Source organism: Lissotriton helveticus, chromosome 5_1 (genome assembly GCF_964261635.1).
Source record: "Lissotriton helveticus chromosome 5_1, aLisHel1.1, whole genome shotgun sequence".
Classification (NCBI taxonomy): Eukaryota; Metazoa; Chordata; class Amphibia; order Caudata; family Salamandridae; genus Lissotriton; species Lissotriton helveticus.
The window spans coordinates 827,657,829-827,678,416 of record NC_136065.1 but is presented as its reverse complement, the minus strand read 5'-3'; the positions used below and the strand labels follow the sequence as shown (position 1 = coordinate 827,678,416).

General features: G+C 44.7%; 1 protein-coding gene across 1 annotated transcript in view; it reads right to left on the bottom strand.

The window, feature by feature from the left end:
• Positions 1-20,588, bottom strand: part of OPN4 (opsin 4) — a 1,087,721-nt gene that overhangs the window by 441,319 nt on the left and 625,814 nt on the right. Inside the window, exon 5 of the mRNA XM_078641099.1 lies at positions 7,070-7,241. Within this exon, the coding sequence (XP_078497225.1) occupies positions 7,070-7,241 (172 nt within the window). The remainder of the gene's footprint in view (positions 1-7,069; positions 7,242-20,588) is intronic.

The following is a 20,588-nucleotide window of genomic DNA, read 5'->3' as shown; positions in this document are numbered from 1 at the left end:
TCCTCATTGGTTTATGTGACATTCCACATAAACGGATTTAGTGTCTCTGTATAATGTGTGCTGTTATGTAACGTACTGTGACACCCTACACTCATATGAGTAGCGCTATATAACAAATGGAATGGAATGGATATGAGAGAGGGGCAACGGACAGATGAGGGGCACTAGTGGAGGGTGGCAGTGAGGGAATCCCAGGAAGAGGTGATGGGGTGGGGGAGAGCTACGGGGAGATGAAGAGAGCTGGTGCGGGTGGCAGTGAGGGAGTCAGAGGAGGAGGACACGGGGTGGGGGAACTACAGAGGGATGAGGGGCACTAGTGGAGAGTGGCAGTGAGGGAAGCTGAGGAAGAGGTCATGAGGTGGGGGAACTACAGAGAGATGAGGGGCACTAGTGGAGGATGGCAGTGAGGGAGTCCCAGGAGGAGGTCACAGGGTGGGGGAACTACGGAGAGATGAGGGGCGCTGGTGGATGGTGGCAGTGAGGGAATCTGAGGAGGAGGTCATGTGGTGGGGGCTATGGAGAAATGAGGGGCACTAGTGGAGGGTGTCAGTGAGGTAATCCGAGGAGGAGGTCAATGGGTGGAGGGAACGAGGGTCGCTGGTGGAGGGTGGCAGTGAGGGAATCCGAGGAGGAGGTCAATGGGTGGAGGGAACTACAGAGAGATGAGGGGCGCTGGTTGAGGGTGGCAGTGAGGGAATCTAAAGAGGCGGTCATAGGGTGGAGGAACTACAGAGATGCGGGGCACCGGTGGTGGGTGGCAGTGAGGGAATCCGAGGACGAGGTCATGGGGTGAGGGAACTACAGAGAGATGAGGGGCACTGGTGGAGGGTGGCAGTGAGGAAATCCGAGGAGGAGGTCATGGGGTTGGGGCGGTAATTTATAGAGAGATGAGGGGCGCTGGTGGAGGGAGCAGTGAGGGAATTTGAGGAGGAGGTCATGGGGTGGGGGGCTATGGAGAAATGAGGGGCACTAGTGGAGGGTGGCAGTGAGGGAATCCGAGGAGGAGGTCATGGGTGGAGGGAACTACAGAGATGAGGGGTGCTGGTGGAGGGTGGCAGTGAGGGAATCTGAACAAGAGGTCATGGGGTGGGGGGAACTACGGGGAGATGAGGGGCACTGGTAGAAGGTGGCAGTGAGGGAAGCCGAGGGGGAGGTTATGGGGTGGGGGAATTACACAGAGATGAAGGGCACTGGTGGAGGGTGGCAGTGAGGGAGTCCGAGGTGGAGGTCACAGTGTGGGGAGAACAACAGAGAGATGAGGGGCGCTGGTGGAGGGTGGTAGTTAGGGAGTCTGAGGAGGAGGCCATGAGAGGGAGTGGCTACAGAGAGATGAAGGGCACTGTTAGAGGGTGGTTATTCAGGTATCTACAGAGAAAGAGGAAAAAAAAGAGGCCAACAAGACTTTTGCACCAGCACTAAAGTCGGCCCGGTCATGGCCTTCCTGTTTTTGTTTATTTAATTAACAGTCCGGTGATTAGGACAACTGTGGAGCATTGTTTAACATGCATGCTAATTACATTTACTGCTATATACAATGTTTCAGGTTTGAAGATGATTTTACTATTGTTTTTTACTGGGAATAATGAAAGTGGAACTGAATGGTGGCTGATATGGGGCTGGGGCCCAAGGTCAGCTGTGAGAGAAGGTGTAATGGAGAAGGGTGGTAGAAAAGTGGATAATCAAGCCTGTAAGGAAGTGCCCTGCAGAGTCAGGGGTCAGGTGGAGGTAGTAATAAAGAGGGTTTCTCCCTGAAGGCTCACACAGAGGGAGTCTGAGTAGAGTCACTTGCTAGATACTCCCACCTTACAAATCTCCTCTTCCCATCAAAGGGACATTACAGGGAAGAAAAACACTTTTTGAGAGTGATAACATTTAGAAAGAGACTTGGAAAAGAGTGCGTTTTACTGTAATTTGTAAGACTAAGGAGAGATAAAAGGAGGGTCCAGAAGCAGGCCGGCTAGATATATAAGCGTTAAATCTGGCCAGCAGTGGCCCACCCGAATGTACCCTTGGCCCACCCAAACAAAAATTCCTGGAGCCGGGCCTGGCTACAATACAATTTTCTCACTTCTGTAGCCTACTGCCTGTGCAAGACACATTAATAATGACAAAATCGATGAAGTTAATCCCAATGGTTGCAGAAGTTTCAGGAAATGACAATTCCAAAATTCATGTTCACTTACTTCTTTCATTTTGTAGCTGTAAAGTTACTTAAGAAATGTTTAAATAGCGTTTAGATTTTCTCCCACTCTGAATCAAATCTTATATTTTAAAATTCTCAGTGAGGTACGTAAAATGTTTTATTGGTTGTTATTTCAAATGTTGGTACTTATATGCAGTTTGTTTTTAGCATGAAATTTTGTTTTGCACTCTTTCTTTCTATTTTCTTTGTTACTTCCATAGCTTTTTTTAATTGCATAATTTATCTCTTTACCCAAATATCTGGCTTTCTGGTTATTGTCCTACCAACTGCTGCTGGGTGATCAGGAGCAGAGAATTAGCATGGCATGGATCAACTGAAAAAAACTAAACTGGGGCACCAACAGTTAGATGTAAGGAATTGGTTCCTTACAAATATGCAATACAGCATAAATATAGAAGATGCACATTGTATTTTGTAAGTTGTATTTTGTTGATCATCTTGGTTCTGTTAGCAAGTACGGCTGCTATTTTATATCTTGTAATTCATACAGACAGAGTTCAGACTCCAGATATTTGTTTGCCATACTTGTTTCATAAAGTTAATTTGGAGAGTTTCAAAATCTAGTAGGGCAAATGGTTTAGCAGAGGCCTCCCCCAACAGACGCCGGTGCCCTGCAAGGAATCAGTTTCTGGCAGCGGGGAGTGCCCCAAGACAAGGGGGGTGCTTCCCACACGACTAACGCGTGCCAGGTAGGCACCGGGTCACCTAGTCAATAACGAGGTCAGGGAATGTAACAAATCCCCCCAATCAGGGTGTCCCCCAAAAGCGGCGAGAAGTTCAGAAGTGGTGGATATAAGGCGATGCTCCCCGCACTATGGTTCACTTCTGCATTTTGGAGCAAGGGAGCAAAGCCTGAGGTTTTTCGAGAGATACAATGGTTGTCAAGAATTCCAGAGGAAGAGTCGAAAGTTACTACGACCACAAACGCTCTTTCCTTCCCTCGCTCCATTAGCAGAATCCCTCGGCTTTCCAGAGTGGAAGGTCCTGAGAAAGCCAAAATGGCGAACAAGAAAGGAGGAGAGCAATCAGCCAAATTGAGAGATCTGTTATAGCAAATCAGGGTGGCAACGAAACGCACAGGATCGGCTAGCTGCAGAACCACATGGAAGAAGAATAGGGAAAAGGCGATCGAATAGTGGAGTCCACTGGTCATCCTGTTACCCCGAGGAGGCAAAGGGCAACAGCAACGGTGCCCATGCAGCCTACACCCAAGAGAAGGACCAAGCGTGACAACAGGCCGCCTGTAGCCAGCACGGCTAATGGTGAGCATATGGGCGCATTAGTGCTGTCTCCAGTTTAATCCATAAGATGATGGTGGCAAAGGAGACCAAGACATAGGCGGGCAAGGGCGAGCAACCCTTTTATGGTTTCTTTCAAAGAGACAAGGGTAGGCAGTTTCAAAGGAACAAAACATACAGTAATTGGAAACCCCCGTCCACCAATGGGCCACCCACCATTTGCTGGAAATTTGAGGCCAATGAGAGCTTGTGGGAAATCTCTTGCATATTTCAGCGCATATGTTCCACCTGCGATGGAGAACATCCGGCCTGGGGGTGCAGGAGCAAGACAGAGCAGAGAGGGGACAAAAAGGGGAAGAAGTCAAAATAGTAGTCCCGGCACTAAGCTGCAGGGGGGCATGGAGATATGTGCGGGTACCAGCTAGCTAAGTCCCCCAATAACACAGACCAGCTCAGAAGGCTGGCTAATAGGTATCATGACAAAGAGGGTGTGAGAATGTTGGTGGAAGGTTTTGAGGAAGGATTTGTCATTCTATGCAAGGGCCCCTTACACATGGGCCACGTCAACAATTTGAAATCAGTAATGCAGCACCCAGAGATAGTCAAACAGAAAATAGACAAGAAAATAGCCCTGGGAAGGGTCGAAGGCCTCCTCCCGGTACCGAAGGAAATAGTAGTATCACCATTGGGCATCGTCCCCAAGAAAAAGGCAGGTCAGTTCAGGCTCGCCATGCCATTCCAGTTTGGATTCAGCGATATACAAATCAGTCTTGACCCTGCGCCCAATGGGAACAGTCCAGCCCGAACGGCCAGGCCAGGTCCTCCCTGGACTGGAAACAAGCATCCAAGGACCGGTTTCGGGCTTTCAGCCCTCATCAGCCAGGGTAGCTTGACTCCAGTGAAATGGAGAGGACAGGACTCACGTCTGAGCATACCCGTCCCACTCAGGGTGACAAATGCAAAAAGAACAATTGATGGACAGAATGCAGAACAATGTCATACATTCACCGCAGAGCAGAGATCTAGGCCGAAATCCATAGTTTTTTGCTCACCACGCCATTCCAGTTTCGACCCAGCCATATGCAAATCAGTCTTGACCCTGCGCCCAATGGGAACAGTCCAGCCCGAACTGCCAGGCCAGGTTCTCCCTGGACTGGAAACAAGCATCCTAGGACCGGTTTCGGGCTTTCAGCCCTCATCAACCAGGATAGCTTGATTCCAGTGGCATGGAGAGCACGGGACGCACGTCTGAGCATACCCGTCCCACTCGGGTTGACAAATGCTAAAAGAACAATTGATGAACAGAATGCGAACAATGTCATACATTCACCCCAGTACAGAGATCTGGGCATAAATCCATTGTTTTTTTGCTCACCATGCCATTCTAGTTTGGACCATGCCATATGCAAATCAGTCTTGATCCTGCGCCCAATGGGAGCAGTCCAGCCCGAACTGCCAGGGCAGGTCCTCCCTGGACTGGAAACAAGCATCCTAGGAATGGTTTCGGGCTTTCAGCCCTCATCAGCCAGGATAGCTTGACTCCAGTGGCATGGAGAGCACATCATGAAAATGTAAATCAATGTAGCACAAGCCACAGCGTTGCATTACATTTCATAACAAAGTCATGCATGGAGGCACACATTACCCCTTGCATGGCTTTGTAAATCTTGCAATGCCTTTGTGTTCTTGACACAAGGACAATGCCATGGCTTAGTAAATATGGGCAAAGGTTTTTAATTCTTTAGCCCTTTCGATTTTGTGGGGCACATCCTACCGCTTGCTATCCCATCTTGTTACTCTAGGTATTCTGGGACATTTGTTAGACACACTTACCCCTAAGAAATATGTTAAACATGTTTTGACAGTTGTAGAGGTTTCGTTATTCCCTACACAATAATATAAAATTAGAAGAGAGGGAATATTTCCATGGTAAATTTGCAGCTCTCTACATTAATGAGGTTTGTTTTACATTTGTCCTCTGAAGACTATTGCAATCTTTTCCTCTTAAATGCCATTCTCTCAGTCAATGCCTAATGATCACTTTTTTCTTCAACAGATCATTGTTTCCTTGATAGAGATCAATTAATATATTATCACTTAACCTTTTTGAGTCTTCACTGAATTATGTTTGCACGCACACTCTTCTACAGCATTCATAACACAATACCACTTATAATTTGCCTTGACCTAATTTTTTATTTTTCTGTTTTATCAACCTGTTTGCTGGTTTACAGAGACCAAAAGAGAACTCTGTACTCAGATTCCAAGCATATAACGGGATACATTTCTGTAGTCTCTCACTAAGGGCCATTTCATTGTTTCTCACTGGGTAATTTCATTGTGCCTCAAAACATCTAAAAATAATAGTTTTGACATTTAGGTCACATAACAAATTGGTGATTTCCCTAAACAATCTTTTTTTACTGCTTTGCTGGCCATTCTTAGCTTGCGCTACGATTCGGTACAAGAAGAAAACACAACATTTTCATTTTAACAATTAATCAAACTGTTACAAGATCTCCTATCAATTTTAATCATAAGTAAACCCAGTCAATAAGGTACCAGTTAGCTCTGCCCCAAAAATTACTGGTAAGAGGGTTCCATTAATGTTTGTAAGAGTGTGAATTAAATAAAAGTCCGTTTTTTTAGGGAATAAAGAGCCAGCTATACAACCATTTTTTTGCGGCTGCAAACAGTAAAACGTCCCATTTGCAACCGCAAAATAGGTCTTCCGTATGTACAAATCCTATTTTGCAATTCGATAACCTATTACTGACTTGCAAAATAGGGTTGGTGACTCGCTATTAGGAAGGGGCATGCCAAGGGCGTCCCATCCTAATACCGAGTCGCACTTCACTGTACAATTGTTTTGCGACCGTAATTGTGGATGGAAAACACTCACAGTTTACCACCTACTTCAAGTAGGTGGTAAGCCACTTGCAAACAGGAAGGGATCCCTGGGGGCCCCTTCCCCTTTATGACTGGTACCGAAAATATTTTTTAAGAGCAGGCAGCGGTCCGACTGACCACTGCCTACTCATAAAAAATTAAACAGAAACGTTTCATCTTTTTTTTTTAAGTGCATCCTGTTTTCCTTTAAGGACTGCAGGGCTGCATTTAAAAAACAGCTTTTTTTAAAAAGCAGTCAGAGACATGGTGGTCTGCTGACCCCAGCAGGCCACCATCCCTGGGAGTGCTAGCCATTCCCAATGGGGTCGCAAATTGCACCTGCATCATGAATATTAATGAGGCAGGCATTTTGCGACCGCATTAGGCATCGCAAACAGTGTCTAAGACACTTTTGTAAATTCCATTTAGTGAGTCACAAAACAACTCAATTTGCAAGTCGCAAATTGGACGGGTCGTACATCTGGCCCAAAATGCAGGAATCTGTCTTTCTGTTCCTATTTCTGCATGTTTTCCTCTGTAATTCAACAACAGGCTTCTGATTCTAGTAGATGATATTTTCATGTGAAATATCCAGGACAAGTGGTTTTCCACAAAACTTGAAGTTGAAATGGTGCACATAATTCCTGATCACTCATAAAGTGGTCATAAGTACCAGAATGAAATAGTTATCCACAGCCAAAAAATAAACAAAAAAAACAAATAGACTACAACATCTCACTTGTTAGTGTCTTTGATGGCCTTGAAGATAAAGAAGTAGCAGTACATGATGACGAACAACGGAATGAAGAAGACGAAGCAGAAAAGGAGCATGGTGTAGGCGCGCACTGACGGGGTGAACGTCACATAGTCCCAGGTACAGGAAGTTAGCAATCCTTCAGGAACATAGGCACCTTGTGGGAGAGATAGGAAATGACAGTTTCAATAGTTTATTGCCATGTAGGTAGAAACAGGGGAAGGAGATACAAAATGGAGTACTTTATTGTAATTAGTACGCATTTCCCTGTAGTAGACCAGGCTCTCTGGTTACTTTTTGTTAGAAATCGTAAAATGTACAGTAATAACTTTATGTTTTATGTTGTGGGTACTAAGCTGGCGATCAAGGAAAGGTTACTTGCTAGGCTAAAAGGAGCTCCTGTTATGAAGTTTGAGATTAAAAAAACACGAATAACCAGTCAGCAAACGTGAGTCAGCATGAACCACCCAACATCTTTATAGTAGTTATGGTGCCAATGAGCAATAGAGCCAACGGGTGTCATCACAGGCTACACTAAACATTTTTCACAGTTATTATTGCACTGTTGGGAAGGGAATGTCTCTGCAAGGTGTAAGAGCTTGTTCCCCTGCCCTAAGTGCCCAACTGCATGGCTGTCCGCTATCCCGACTGTAATGTTGAGCATGGTGTCATTCTAATCTAACATGCACAAAGGCCTGTCCAGAATAGTAGTCCAAGAACTGTCTGGTGACGTGGAGGGGGTGTACCAACCATCCCTTACCAGTGGACAGAGGACTATTGTCCGTGTTTGGGGTATAACAAATAATACGGTGGTGGAAGTATACCACTTTTGAGATTGACAGTGTGACCAGATCTTATGGAGAGAGTGGCATGCTGGCCCTCCGGTATAAAATTATGCTGTTATGTGACTAGCCACCTCTCTGCGTTTCCATATTCTGTGCATGTCAAATGCGTGCATGTGGCAGATGTGTAGTATTAGGACTCTGTTTAGGAGTTCAAGTACTGAAGCCTGTAGTAGAATCAGTTCTTTAGATCTCTCGTTTGCCATGGCACACAATGGAGAACTCCCCAGACATTAGAAGGGTATTGCCTGCATTGCTATCACTAGATGATGGAGATCAAGATACGGATGAGAGAAGTTTACCTTTAGGAATTCCATGAAGACATTGTTAGCAAGGGGTGTTCATTAGTTCTACCTGGGCACTGCCATTTGATGGACTGTACAGGTAAATGGTCAAACTGCAGTTTGGGTGGTTCAGTGTGAGGATGTTTCTGGATCAAGAGTGCCCTGTCTGTATATCTCTGATTACTGCTTCAGAAAGGCTGATGACAGTCGTGCAGAAACCTCACTTTTTGCACATTTTCGGAACTGGCATTTTCTGGTTGGCTGAGGCGAGGTCCTAGCGAGGCAGAACTCCTGTCACTGTATAACCTGCACTCACCCTGGGATAGCTTGGCACTGAGCAGTCAGGCTTATCAGAGAGGCAATGTGTAGATCATTGGCACAGCACTTTCAAACAATAAATTTACTGAGCACCACAAAAGAGACTTCATGCGTTGTGTATGTAAATAAAGTTTGTATTCAACACACACATTAATTAACATAACATGAACATTATGTATTTCTGGGCATCAATCACATTAGGAAATACCACTAGCAGTACTAGGCTCAGCCATGCTAAAATGGCATCAATAATATGCACACTTGGGAAAGATCCTACTTTACCCACAACACCTTTATGTGGTGCGAAGCCCAACCCTGGACATTATTATAATTCAATACCACACAGTTATAGGGCGCAGCCCAGATCACAACTATATCAGAAATGTGTACACACAGATAATTCCAACACTTTTAAGCAGCAACGTTGGCCAAGGCCTCAAGGGTCAAAACCAATGTCAAATGCATTATTCTTTTGGCAATCAAATCTAATCATAAACATTTATTGAGCGCACATATCACTCGAGAGTCTCATGGCACTGGTGGATGTCTCTGAGAGGATAAGACTTCTGAGGTTCTGTGATTTTGCGTGCTTTTAAAGTGCACGACTTTCTTTTCTAAACATGGGTTTTGTCATGCGTCGTGACTGCCATCTGGTGTTGCCTTTTACGTAGGCCTCAGAAGTTAGTCTGCGAGCAAAGCAGTCTGACCTTTTGTGGGTCATGTGTACATTAACTAAGGTTTCCTTCGTGCGCTGGAGTTAATTTCAGAAGCTGGCCTTTCACCTGGAATTGACCCTGCCAAGCCAATTTCCCTGCAAGATCGTTATCCACTTTCCCAATCACCATTCAAGACATTTGTTAACTTTTAAGTTTGTTATCTTGCACATTATCTGAAACTACTTTTCTTTACTGTTTTTTCATTTCATGGGTTACGCTTTCAATTAAGGGTTTGTCTGGGCCTTCCAGATTATTATTTAGATATGCCTAAATATTAACTTGTGGGTTGGGACACTGTAAAATGAGCTTTACTATATGATGCTGTGTGATGTCATGTATTTTCTATTGGTTGAATTTTGGTGCAGGGCCGTGCATTTTAAATGTACCTTTTTGTGTATAAATAGGGATGTCTCGCCTTAGTAAAATTGAGCAGTTTCTTGAGTTGTACACCGTGTTGTGTTGCTGGGATTTCTGCTACTAGCTGCAGCTAATAAATTTGATCTCTGACGCCACCTAGAAGTATTCCGTGTCTCTGTATACCAAGGCAAGGGAACCCAGAGGACTTTGGGCGTGTGCCTGGCGCCGCTGGGTACTTGAAATCCCAGTTCTTCAGTTGGCGCGGCCAACGTGGGACGACTTCAGTGGTACCGGTCCAAGCCCGAAGATTGCGAGGAGCCATGTGAGGAAACTCTGGAGGAGGGCCCCCACTTCATCGACCCCTGCATGTCGACGTGGACCGAAGGTCTTTTCTGCGAGGCTTCCCGCTTTCCAACGGCTACGAAGGACTGCTGCCCTGACTGTCGCCTTGTCTTGGACCCTCCAATTGATGTTTGTAAAGCGAGACGATAGACGGTCTTCTGGTGGCGTGACAGATATTTGGTTAAGTATAAGTGGGTCGCTCCCACAACTTTGTCTGGTTCCTTGGTTTTGATTTGGTTGCTGCAGTACCCAAAGCCGAAGGGCTTGTATATTTACGAGTGTATCATTTTTTGATTCCCTTTGAAGTTTCAAACCAGACTAGTGAGCAAGATGCCTGGTCTTTGGTAAATTTGGTAATTGGTTTGTTTGTGGTAGTAACAGGGATTCCCGATTGGAGGATTCATGTCCGATACCTCCGTTTGGAACTCCGACTTATGAGCTCTATTCTAAACACGGAGTGGGTCCCATTGCTTATAATGAAGTATGGGTCCACTACACTAAAAAGGATGGTGTTTTGCAATGGCCCCCACATGGTAGTTTTGAAACAAAGATTTTAGACAATCTAGAAGTTAAGCTATTTAAGAAGAAAGCCCGGCCGGCAATGTTTGACACTTTCCGCCTTTGGCGTAAGGAAGCCAAACAGAGAGAAATTAAACAAGCAAAGAGAGATAGGAAAGATAAGAATATGTCAGTACTACAAGCTGCTAGACAGTTTAAGGAAGATGGAGAAGAGCGTGCAAGTGAAGTTTTAGATAGACAGCGTTGTATGGCCATAGATAAATGTTATCCGGCCTTGCCGTCTTCTCCTCCAAAAGTGATTGAAGACCTTGAAAAAGATCCTTTGATCTCTCATTTACTGAGATTGCCACCTCCCTATGTGCAGGGTGCGACTGCGCCTCTATTACCCCCGGTTGTTCCACCCTTTGTTGTTCAACCTTCTGCTGTTGTTCAGCCACCTGGTGCTCCACAGATGGTTTTGCCTCCTCCTGCGCAACCCATTCTAGGGTTGCCAGCCTTGCTACCAGCTTTGCCTCAAACTCCTTTGCCTTCTGCTTCTGCATCTTCGATTTTTACTGTTCTTGTCCCTACACCTTCTTTGCCTCAAAATACTTATTCTCCTGTTCTTATGTCTGCTTCTTCTCCTTCTGTTCGAGAACGAATGACAGAAACTGTTTCTAATTTGTTGTCACCATTGTTTGGGTCACTGAATATGACCCCTGTTTTGGAGCGTAAGCAGAGTCGTAGTCAGCTTCCTGGTTCCGAGGAACGGGCTGTGTTGGATTTGTTGGCTCGTAAATGGATTATAAATGCCTCAAGGTATAGTTTGCCAGCGGTTATGGATGTTTTCTTTCAGTGGGAGCCGCCTAAGCAAAGGTATGTTTTTAATGTGATGTGTATGTTTTTGCATCAGGAATGGGAAGATAATGATTTGGGTTTGATCCCGCAGGAACTACTTGATGTTCAGTCGGATTTTGCTAAAGGGATGATAGTGGAATCTGATATTACAGATGCCGTAGAGACGATAGTGGCTTTTAGATCTAGCCTTCCGCCTCAGACATTGTACGAACCTAATTCCTCTGTTAGAAGAAAAGCGAGACAGTATCCCATGAGAGAAGTTCCTCCGGTATGGAAAGAAGCAGTTCAGGCTAATGTAAATCAGGGTATTCAGGCCGCTCCGGCTCATTTTCAACGAATATGGGTACATGTCCCTTGGAAGAGAGCAGAGGTTTTGGCTCTTAAGCAGACCTTACCTGACCCTCGTAAGAATCCTGCTGGTTATTACAAGGAGTTGTCCCAGACAGTTGAAGCATGTATTATGAATTTAGCTGACATCGATATGTTGATGGGTAATGTAGTCCCCCAACCCTTGTGGGGGAAGATTCATCATGAGAATCATGCTGCTGAATTAGGTGATACCTGGGCGAATATTGTTGCCGCAGATGGTAGACAGGAGGGAGGTGCTAAACCTGAACCTCTAGTTTCAGAATTACCAGGTACAATTATTAATCTGATGAAAACGATGATGCCCGCTTTACGAGTGAATTGGGATAAGTTAGCAGCATGTAAGCAGAAGAAAGACAAGAGTGTATCTGATTTCTTCACTAGGTTTGAAGAGACGTTTATTGATCATAGTGGTCAGGATATGAGTACGGAAGGTGGTCAAAGGTTGTTTGTGGATAAATTTGTCTTTAATTTGCTTCCCGAACTTTCTAATAAGTTAAAGGACTCTGAGAGTTCATGGGCTGTCTCTTCGTCGGCCCAGATATTGGCTACTGCACAATATTACGAGAATAGGGATAAAGATGAGAAGGATAAAGTGGAGAAGAAAACTAAAGAGTTAAAGACGAAAGTTCTTTTGCAGCAAGCTTATCCGCCTCGTCAGAATCAGCCTCAGTTTCAGCAACCTCCACAATTTCAGAGATTGTTACAGAAGCCTGAGCCTTATGTTCAGCGATTCTTTCCTGGCCCTAATCAGTGTGCTTATTGCAGAGAGGAAGGTCATTATAAGAATAGTTGTCCGGCTTTGTTACAGCGTGCGAATGGTGTATCTGGTCAGAGAGGTCGTGGTAGTTTTCAGCAAGCACCTAGGGGTAGGGGACGTGGTGTGATCCCCCAAAGTGAGCGTTCCTCTTCCCTACAGAATTCTGCGAATTATTTTGACAGACAGAATGTTCCGAGTGGTCAGTCCGTCCAGTATTATGTTGAGGATTACTATGTCGAAGGTGAGAGTTCTGGTTATAATGATAACTAGGACAGCCAAGGACAAAGAGAGGGAGTAGTGTCAGTTCCAGTAGACCAGAGTGGACCTTATGTTGAAGTGATTACATCAGGTGTGGTAGAACCTTTTCTTTTAGATACTGGTGCGATGAAGATTTCTATTATGCACTCTAAACTTCCTGGCGCACCTTTGTCTGGCTTGACCAATGTTTCAGTAGGATTTTCAGGCGCCCCAGTTCGTAATCCGGTTTGTAGTCCTTTGTCCCTTACCATTGGCCCTTGTGAATTGGAAGCTCCACTTATTTTAACGACTGGTTGTGGTGAGAATCGATTTGGTTTGGACTTGCTGAAAAGATTGTATGCGACACTGCATTGTTCTCCTTCAGGAGTACAACTTACCCTCGGTAAGAAAGTGATTTCTCCAATGTATTTGTCTAAGGATTGTTTGCCACTGGAATTGCGTTCGCTTCCTGATACACTTTGGGCTACAGGTCCAAATGATGTTGGTCTTTTGCAGATTCCACCTTATGTTGTCACCCTTAAGTCAAATGCTAGGCTACCTCGAATTCCCCAATACAAGATCTCGAGTGATGGTGAGAGAGCTCTTTTAGCAATTGTCTATGATCTGGTTGAGAAGGGTGTAGTTGAGGAAACAAGAGGTAATGTGTGTAACAGTCCTGTTTTGCCTGTTCTTAAACGTACTGATGCTTCTCAGCCACCTGTGTACAGGTTTGTGATCGACCTTCGAGAGGTCAATAAGATAGTAGTGCCACAGTTTCCTGTGGTACCTGATATCACTGCTTTGCTGACTTTGATTCCTGCCTCGGCAGCTTGGTTTTCTGTCATCGATTTGAAGAATGCTTTCTTCAGTATTCCTATTGCTGAGGAGAGCAGGGATATTTTTGGCTTCTCATTAGGAGGCCGAAGCATCCGGTTTAAGAGAGCTCCCCAAGGTTATTGTGAAAGTCCCTCCATCTATAGTCAGGCGTTGAAAACTCAGCTTGACGGTTTTGTGTTACCTGTTGGTGCTACTCTTATTCAGTACGTCAATGATTTGTTGATTACTGCTGATGATGAAAAGATTTGTAAAGAGGCTACTCTTTCTTTGTTGCGGTATTTGTCTGACCTTCATCATAAAGTGTCACCTTCAAAGTTGCAATATTGTCGCCAAGAAGTGACCTACTTAGGTCATCTCTTGTCGAAGGAGGGAAGGAGATTGACCCCAGAACGAATTCAAGCGATTGGGCAAATGAATGTACCATCCACACAGAGAGAAGTGCGTGCCTTTTTAGGTATTACATCATATTGTAGACAGTGGATCCCCAATTTTTCCTTGCTAGCGAAACCACTGTTGGCATTGACTCTGAAAGATACTCCGCATCCTCTTCCTTGGTCTGACGAATGTCAGAAAAGTTTTTCTGAACTACGCGATGCATTGTGTTCGGCTCCTGTGTTGGGTACTCCAGATTATAGTAAGCCTTTCACGTTGTACGTGCACGAGAGAGAAGGTTGTGCGTTGTCAGTGTTGACACAACCATTTGGGGACAAGCAGCGTCCATGCGCGTATTTTTCAGCAACGTTAGACCCAGTTGCTAAGGCGTTGCCGAGTTGTCTGAGAGCTACAGCTGCAGCGGCTGTTTCTAGTCGACAGTCTGCTGGTTTGGTATTGGACAATACATTGATTGTGATGGTCCCACATGCAGTGGATACCTTATTGAACAGGACTAAGGCACAGCACCTTATTAGTGCACGTCTGTCAGGTTACGAGTTGACATTGTTGGCTAGTCATGTTCACATTAAACGATGTAATGTGCTGAATCCAGCTACGTTGTTACCGATCTCTACAGAGACGGATCCTCAGGAACAGCATGATTGTTTTCTTCGTACAGAGGAAGAAACGAAGGCTAGAGTTGACCTGAGGGATACTCCCCTTACGGATGTTGATGGTACCCTATGGGTAGATGGTTCGTGTTTTAAGCTTCCGAATGGTGAAACGACTGCAGCGTATGCTATTACAACTTTACATACAGTTGTTGAGACAGCACGCATACCACAGAATTCTGCGCAAGCAGCAGAGTTGATTGCATTGACGAGAGCGTGTGTGTTGTCAGAAGGAAAGCGAGTGAATGTTTACACCGATAGTCAGTATGCGTTTGGTGTTGCCCATAGTTTTGGGCGTTTGTGGAGAGAGCGTGGGTTCCTTACTTCGCATGGGACAAAAATACAGCATGGGCAGTTGGTGAATGAACTTTTGGAATCTCTCACTCTCCCAAAGCAGATTGCAATTGTGAAGTGTAGTGCGCATAAGAAAGTTGTGGACGATGTTGGTCGAGGGAATGCGTTTGCAGATGAAGTTGCGAAAGAAACGGCGAAAGACATGATGAGCCGTATGTATGTTGCAGGCCCAGCTAATTGGATTATGGCTGGTGGAATGTGTGAAGATACAATAGAAAGTGTGAAAACGATTCAGGCTGAAGCGACTGAGAAAGAAGTGAGTGTTTGGAGAGAGACTACGGGTATGTTGGATTCAACAGGTTGTTGGGTTGAGTTGTCAGAACACCAGCGATGGTTGTTGCCTGATGCATATGTGCTCCGAGTGGTTACAATGGCTCATGGAATGGCTCACATAAGTTCGAAGGGAATATGCAAGTTATTGGCTCCAGTTTGGCAGAATGCTGGAATTCCAAAATGTGCAGAGAACGTGGTGAAACATTGTATGATTTGTCTGAAGTATAATCCTGGTAAGGGAACTCCAACTCCAGCTGGTCATTTTGCTCCTCCAACGTATCCGTTTGAAGTGATACAGTTAGACTACATTCACATGGAGAGATGCAATAATTTGAAGTATGTCCTTGTGGTTGTTTGCGCCTTTTCCAGGTGGATAGAGGCCTACCCCCTAAAAGATAATACTGCCTTGTCTACAGCCAAGGTTTTGCTGAGAGAGTACTTCCCTAAGTATGGTTTGCCGAGAATTGTATGGTCGGACAATGGGTGTGAATTTGTGGGTCAAATCATGAAGAAAGTATGTGCTGGATTGGGAATAAATCAAAAAGTTCCATGCAGCGAATCACCCCCAGTCTGCTGGACTTGTTGAATGTTACAATGGTACCTTGAAGCTGAAATTAGCTAAGGTACAAGCGAGCACTGGTCTTACATGGCCGGATGCCTTGCCGTTGGCTCTTTTGTCAACAAGGACGACTGTGCATTCTCGAGTGGGACTTAGTCCGTATGAAATTGTGTTTGGTCATCCTGCGAATGTTTGGGGTGTGCCTCGTCCTAAAGAATACAGCAGTATTGAGTACCCTATGTTGGTGGATTACTTACATGACTTGACTGCTAAATTACGTGTTCTCCACCAACAGGTCCATGACAGTCTACCGACAGCAACTGCGGATCCAGGACACACAATTCAACCCGGCGATTATATTCTCCCGAAGAATTTTCAACGAACAAAGAATTTGGAGCCGAGGTGGACTGGACCGCATTTAGTTTTGTTAGTGACTCGAACTGCTGTTAGAGTAGCAGGCAAGAAAAATTGGGTGCATGCCACCCATACGAAAAAAGTTCCATTGCCCTTACCATATGACAAGTGGGTGAGGGGAGGTATAGCCGATTCTGATGTGAAAAAACTCCTAGATTTGTTCCATTTAGTGATGCTCATTTGACATGGACACGGTCAGAACGCGAGGATGATGATGTTCTGCAAGCTGCTGTGCCTCCTCATCTAAAGATTGACACCACCAATACGGAACTTTTATTTAAGGATCCAACTGTACCTAATAAAGAACGCTACGATCTAAGACCCCAAAAGACTGTACATATGGACAAATAAAAGTGAAACTGGAATATATTTTTGTTTTAGATAGTGAATTTACACTTTGGCAGATCAAGAGACTTTTTTTGCTTTTTCCTTTTTCGAGTCACCATCCGGACTCAGCTGTAAGGTCGCGGTGTAAAGACTTGGGAGTGCAAGCTGAAGACACAAGGTCGAGGTTCTGGTTGGTCTCAGGGCGTTCCTTGGACTGACAGACGCATTCCTTAGCACGGAACACCCAACCGCCGCGAACAGCACGGTTAGAGGATGGAGTCTTTCGGGTCTGAGAAAGGTGTTGAGAAAAGTGGTTTCAAAATGAAAATGTGTACATTGGTTCGTAGCAAATGTTTTTTAATAATGTGTTTCCTTATGCTTGTGAATATTACGTTAGCTTGTGTGGGTTGGATTTTCTATGTCACACAATTGCCGCTTACATCTACCTCCCAACCTACTCTTTCTTTTTCTACTGTTTCTCCACATGAGTTTCATACTTTACCTGAACATGAACAGACACGAAGATCAGAATTTGTGAATAATTCGTTTACACAGATGTTGCATCAGCATCAGCTAGTCATAAATACCACAAATTGTTGGGTGTGTGGTCTTATGCCACATACTACAGATAAGGGAATGCCATATTTGGTTTTGCCTTTTTCACCTAATGGGTCAGTTTGGGCACTCCAATCGATGTTTATCTATGTGAACGAAGCCTCTCCAGTGCGTTCTGTTAACGATAACGTGAGCAAGAATGCTTTGATACGGGGAATAGTCGATATGATTAGAGATATTGACACGTATAATGCTATCCCTAAAGATGAGGTACGATCATATGTCGGTTGGAATAAGACGACATATAGTGTTAGCTTGACGGAGAAAGAAAGACAGCAAAGGTCTCCCCCTATTTGGATTATACCCCACCGAGGTCATCTTTGTTTGCAAGGTAATGGTCAGAATCCGAGAGCTCAGCTTGGTAAGAGTGTGTGTTCACACATACGTTTATACGTCCCAGAAATCTCCTCCGTTCGTGCCAGCCAAAGGCAGGTATTTTGTCTGTTATGACAGAGCATACACATGGTTGCCATCTGATTTTTCCGGCACATGTTACGTGGCATTTTTGCTTCCCCCTACATACACTGCTGTTTCCAATTACCATAAGACAAGATATGGTAGAGGTGTAATCGATGCGAAAGATACTGTCGCACAAGAAGCTGGAGACTTCTTTAAGGGTTTCCTACCCTTTTGGGGTCCTATGGCTAATAGTAGGAATATTCGTCAGCTTACGAGAGTGGTTGAGGCCACTATAAATGAGACTGCAGGTTCCCTTAGCAATATTACAGCTGAGCTTCAAGCGGATCGCCTTATGACATTACAAAACCGTTTTGTTTTAGATATTATACTTGCAGATAGAGGTGGGGTATGCAAATTGATTAGATCTAGTTGCTGCGTTTTCATACCAGATAATGCCCCGACAGTGTACCAAGCCATCTCTAGACTACATAAGATCTCTGAGTCTATTCATGTGGACGAAGAAGACTGGTCGTTGATGGGATGGTTATGGGAATTGTTGTCCAAATGGGGATGGAAGATTCTGATGTTCCTTGGTATGGCGTTAGCTATCCTTTTCTCGTGTTGTTTATGCATCCAGTGTGGTCCCGCCATTTGTAGTCTTTGTGCTACGATCTGTGTGAGAAGACCAGTCCCGAGAGAAGTGAAGGATAATAAGATGATATTACAGCAACACCTTGATGACCTGATGAGAATAGACATAGTCCTAGATTCAGATTGACATGAGTTTAGGCTATTGCCTACGTAATGGCAAAAGGAGGGACTGAGGTTCTGTGATTTTGCGTGCTTTTAAAGTGCACGACTTTCTTTTCTAAACATGGGTTTTGTCATGCGTCGTGACTGCCATCTGGTGTTGCCTTTTACGTATGCCTCAGAAGTTAGTCTGCGAGCAAAGCAGTCTGACCTTTTGTGGGTCATGTGTACATCTAAGGTTTCCTTCGTGCGCTGGAGTTAATTTCAGAAGCTGGCCTTTCACCTGGAATTGACCCTGCCAAGCCAATTTCCCTGCAAGATCGTTATCCACTTTCCCAATCACCATTCAAGACATTTGTTAACTTTTAAGTTTCTTTACGTTTCTGTTATCTTGCACATTATCTGAAACTACTTTTCTTTACTGTTTCTTCATTTCATGGGTTACGCTTTCAATTAAGGGTTTGTCCGGGCCTTCCAGTTTATTATTTTGATATCCCTAAATATTAACTTGTGGGTTTGGGACACTGTAAAATGAGCTTTACTATATGATGCTGTGTGATGTCATGTATTTTCTATTGGTTGGATTTTGGTGCAGGGACGTGCATTTTAAATGTACCTTTTTGTGTATAAATAGGGATGTCTCGCCTTAGTAAAATTGAGCAGTTTCTTGAGTTGTACACCGTGTTGTGTTGCTGGGATTTCTGCTACTAGCTGCAGGTAATAAATTTGATCTCTGACGCCACCTAGAAGTATTCCGTGTCTCTGTATACCAAGGCAAGGGAACCCAGAGGAGTTTGGGCGTGTCCCTGGCGCCGCTGGGTACTTGAAATCCCAGTTCTTCACTTCGATGCAGCTAGAGGTCAAACAACCATGTCTTTAGATTCCTACGAAAACAGTTGTGATCACTTATAGTGCGTAGGTGTAAAGGTAATTTATTCCAGAAGACGGAGCAAGGAAGGAGAAAGATCGCCCTCCACCAGTAGTAGTGCGTACTCTGGGAGACACAAGAAGCGCTTGATTGCTGGATCTCAGAGTTCTGCCAGGTTGATACCAGGTTAGTTTTTAAGCACAGAAAGGTGGGCCTTTTAGATACATGTTCTTATGCGTCAAGCAAAGTACCTTAAAACGTATACGTTTTCGTACAGGCAACCAGTGCAGGAGTTTCAAACTGGGAACCGATGGAGATCTAGATGGGAGATCAAGTACTAGTCTTGCTGCAGTATTCTGCAAAACCTGCATTTTCGATAAAAGGTTTTCATTGGTGGAGGCCAGTAGGGCATTCCCCTAGTCCATACGGTTGAAGATAAGTCCCTGGACTAGGGGTTTTCTTGCCTCCAGTGGAATCCACTTAAAATTTTTACGCAGGCTACGCGTAACTCCGAAGCAACCGCCAAAGGTCTTATTGACATGGTCTTTCATTGACAGTTTATTGTCCATTTGGAAACCCAGATTTCTCACTGACTGAGTTGGAGTGGGACAAAGGCCAAGGCTGGAGGGCCACCAGTCAGGTGTCCAGTACTCATCCGCCTTGCCAAAAAGTATGATCTCAGTTTTCCCACCGTTCAACTGAAGATGGTTAATGCACATCCATTTCTCAATTTGAGACATACAGTCTTTGAAGTGAGACTTGGTTTCCGATGGGTCAGGACCAAGATCGACCAAGATCTGAGTGTCGTCAGCATAAGACACAACCTCAAACCCATAGGATTGAATCACTATGGCCAGAGGGGTCACATAGAGGTTGAAAAGTGTTGGACCCAAAATGGAACCCTGTGGTACTCCCATCTTGACTGATCTACTACAGGAGTTTGTACATCCCACCTGTATTATCATAGTACGATCAGTTCTTAAGCCACTGAAAAGCCTTTCCCCTGACACCAATCTCTAGAATGCTATGGGAGATGGTGTCGAACGCTGCAGATAAATCAAGCAGGAGGAGGATAGATGACTGCCCTCCATCTAATGCCCACCTGATGTTATCAGTTACCTCCAACAAAGCTATTTCGGTGCTATTGTTAAATATTGGAGGGATTTGTTAGCATGAGCTGAAAGCCATTTTGTATTTCTGGCAACCATTTTGTTTGCCATGTGCTGCCACGTGCTCGCCATGTGCTCTGTCCTCCCTCAGTGTTGACTGCTCTTGTAATCTGCCTAGAAACGAACTATATTTAGCATCTTCCACCTTCGCACATGCCCAGAAGGGCCTAGCTAGTAGAATGCACCTGCTTCTCTAGTATAACTGTCAGCCTATTTTTGCTGCTGTATGGAGAAGTAACTCTCCTCCCACTTTGTTGAGCAAGCAGATAAACAATTGTTACTTACCTGTAAACAGGTGGTTCTCCAGTATTGGTGTCT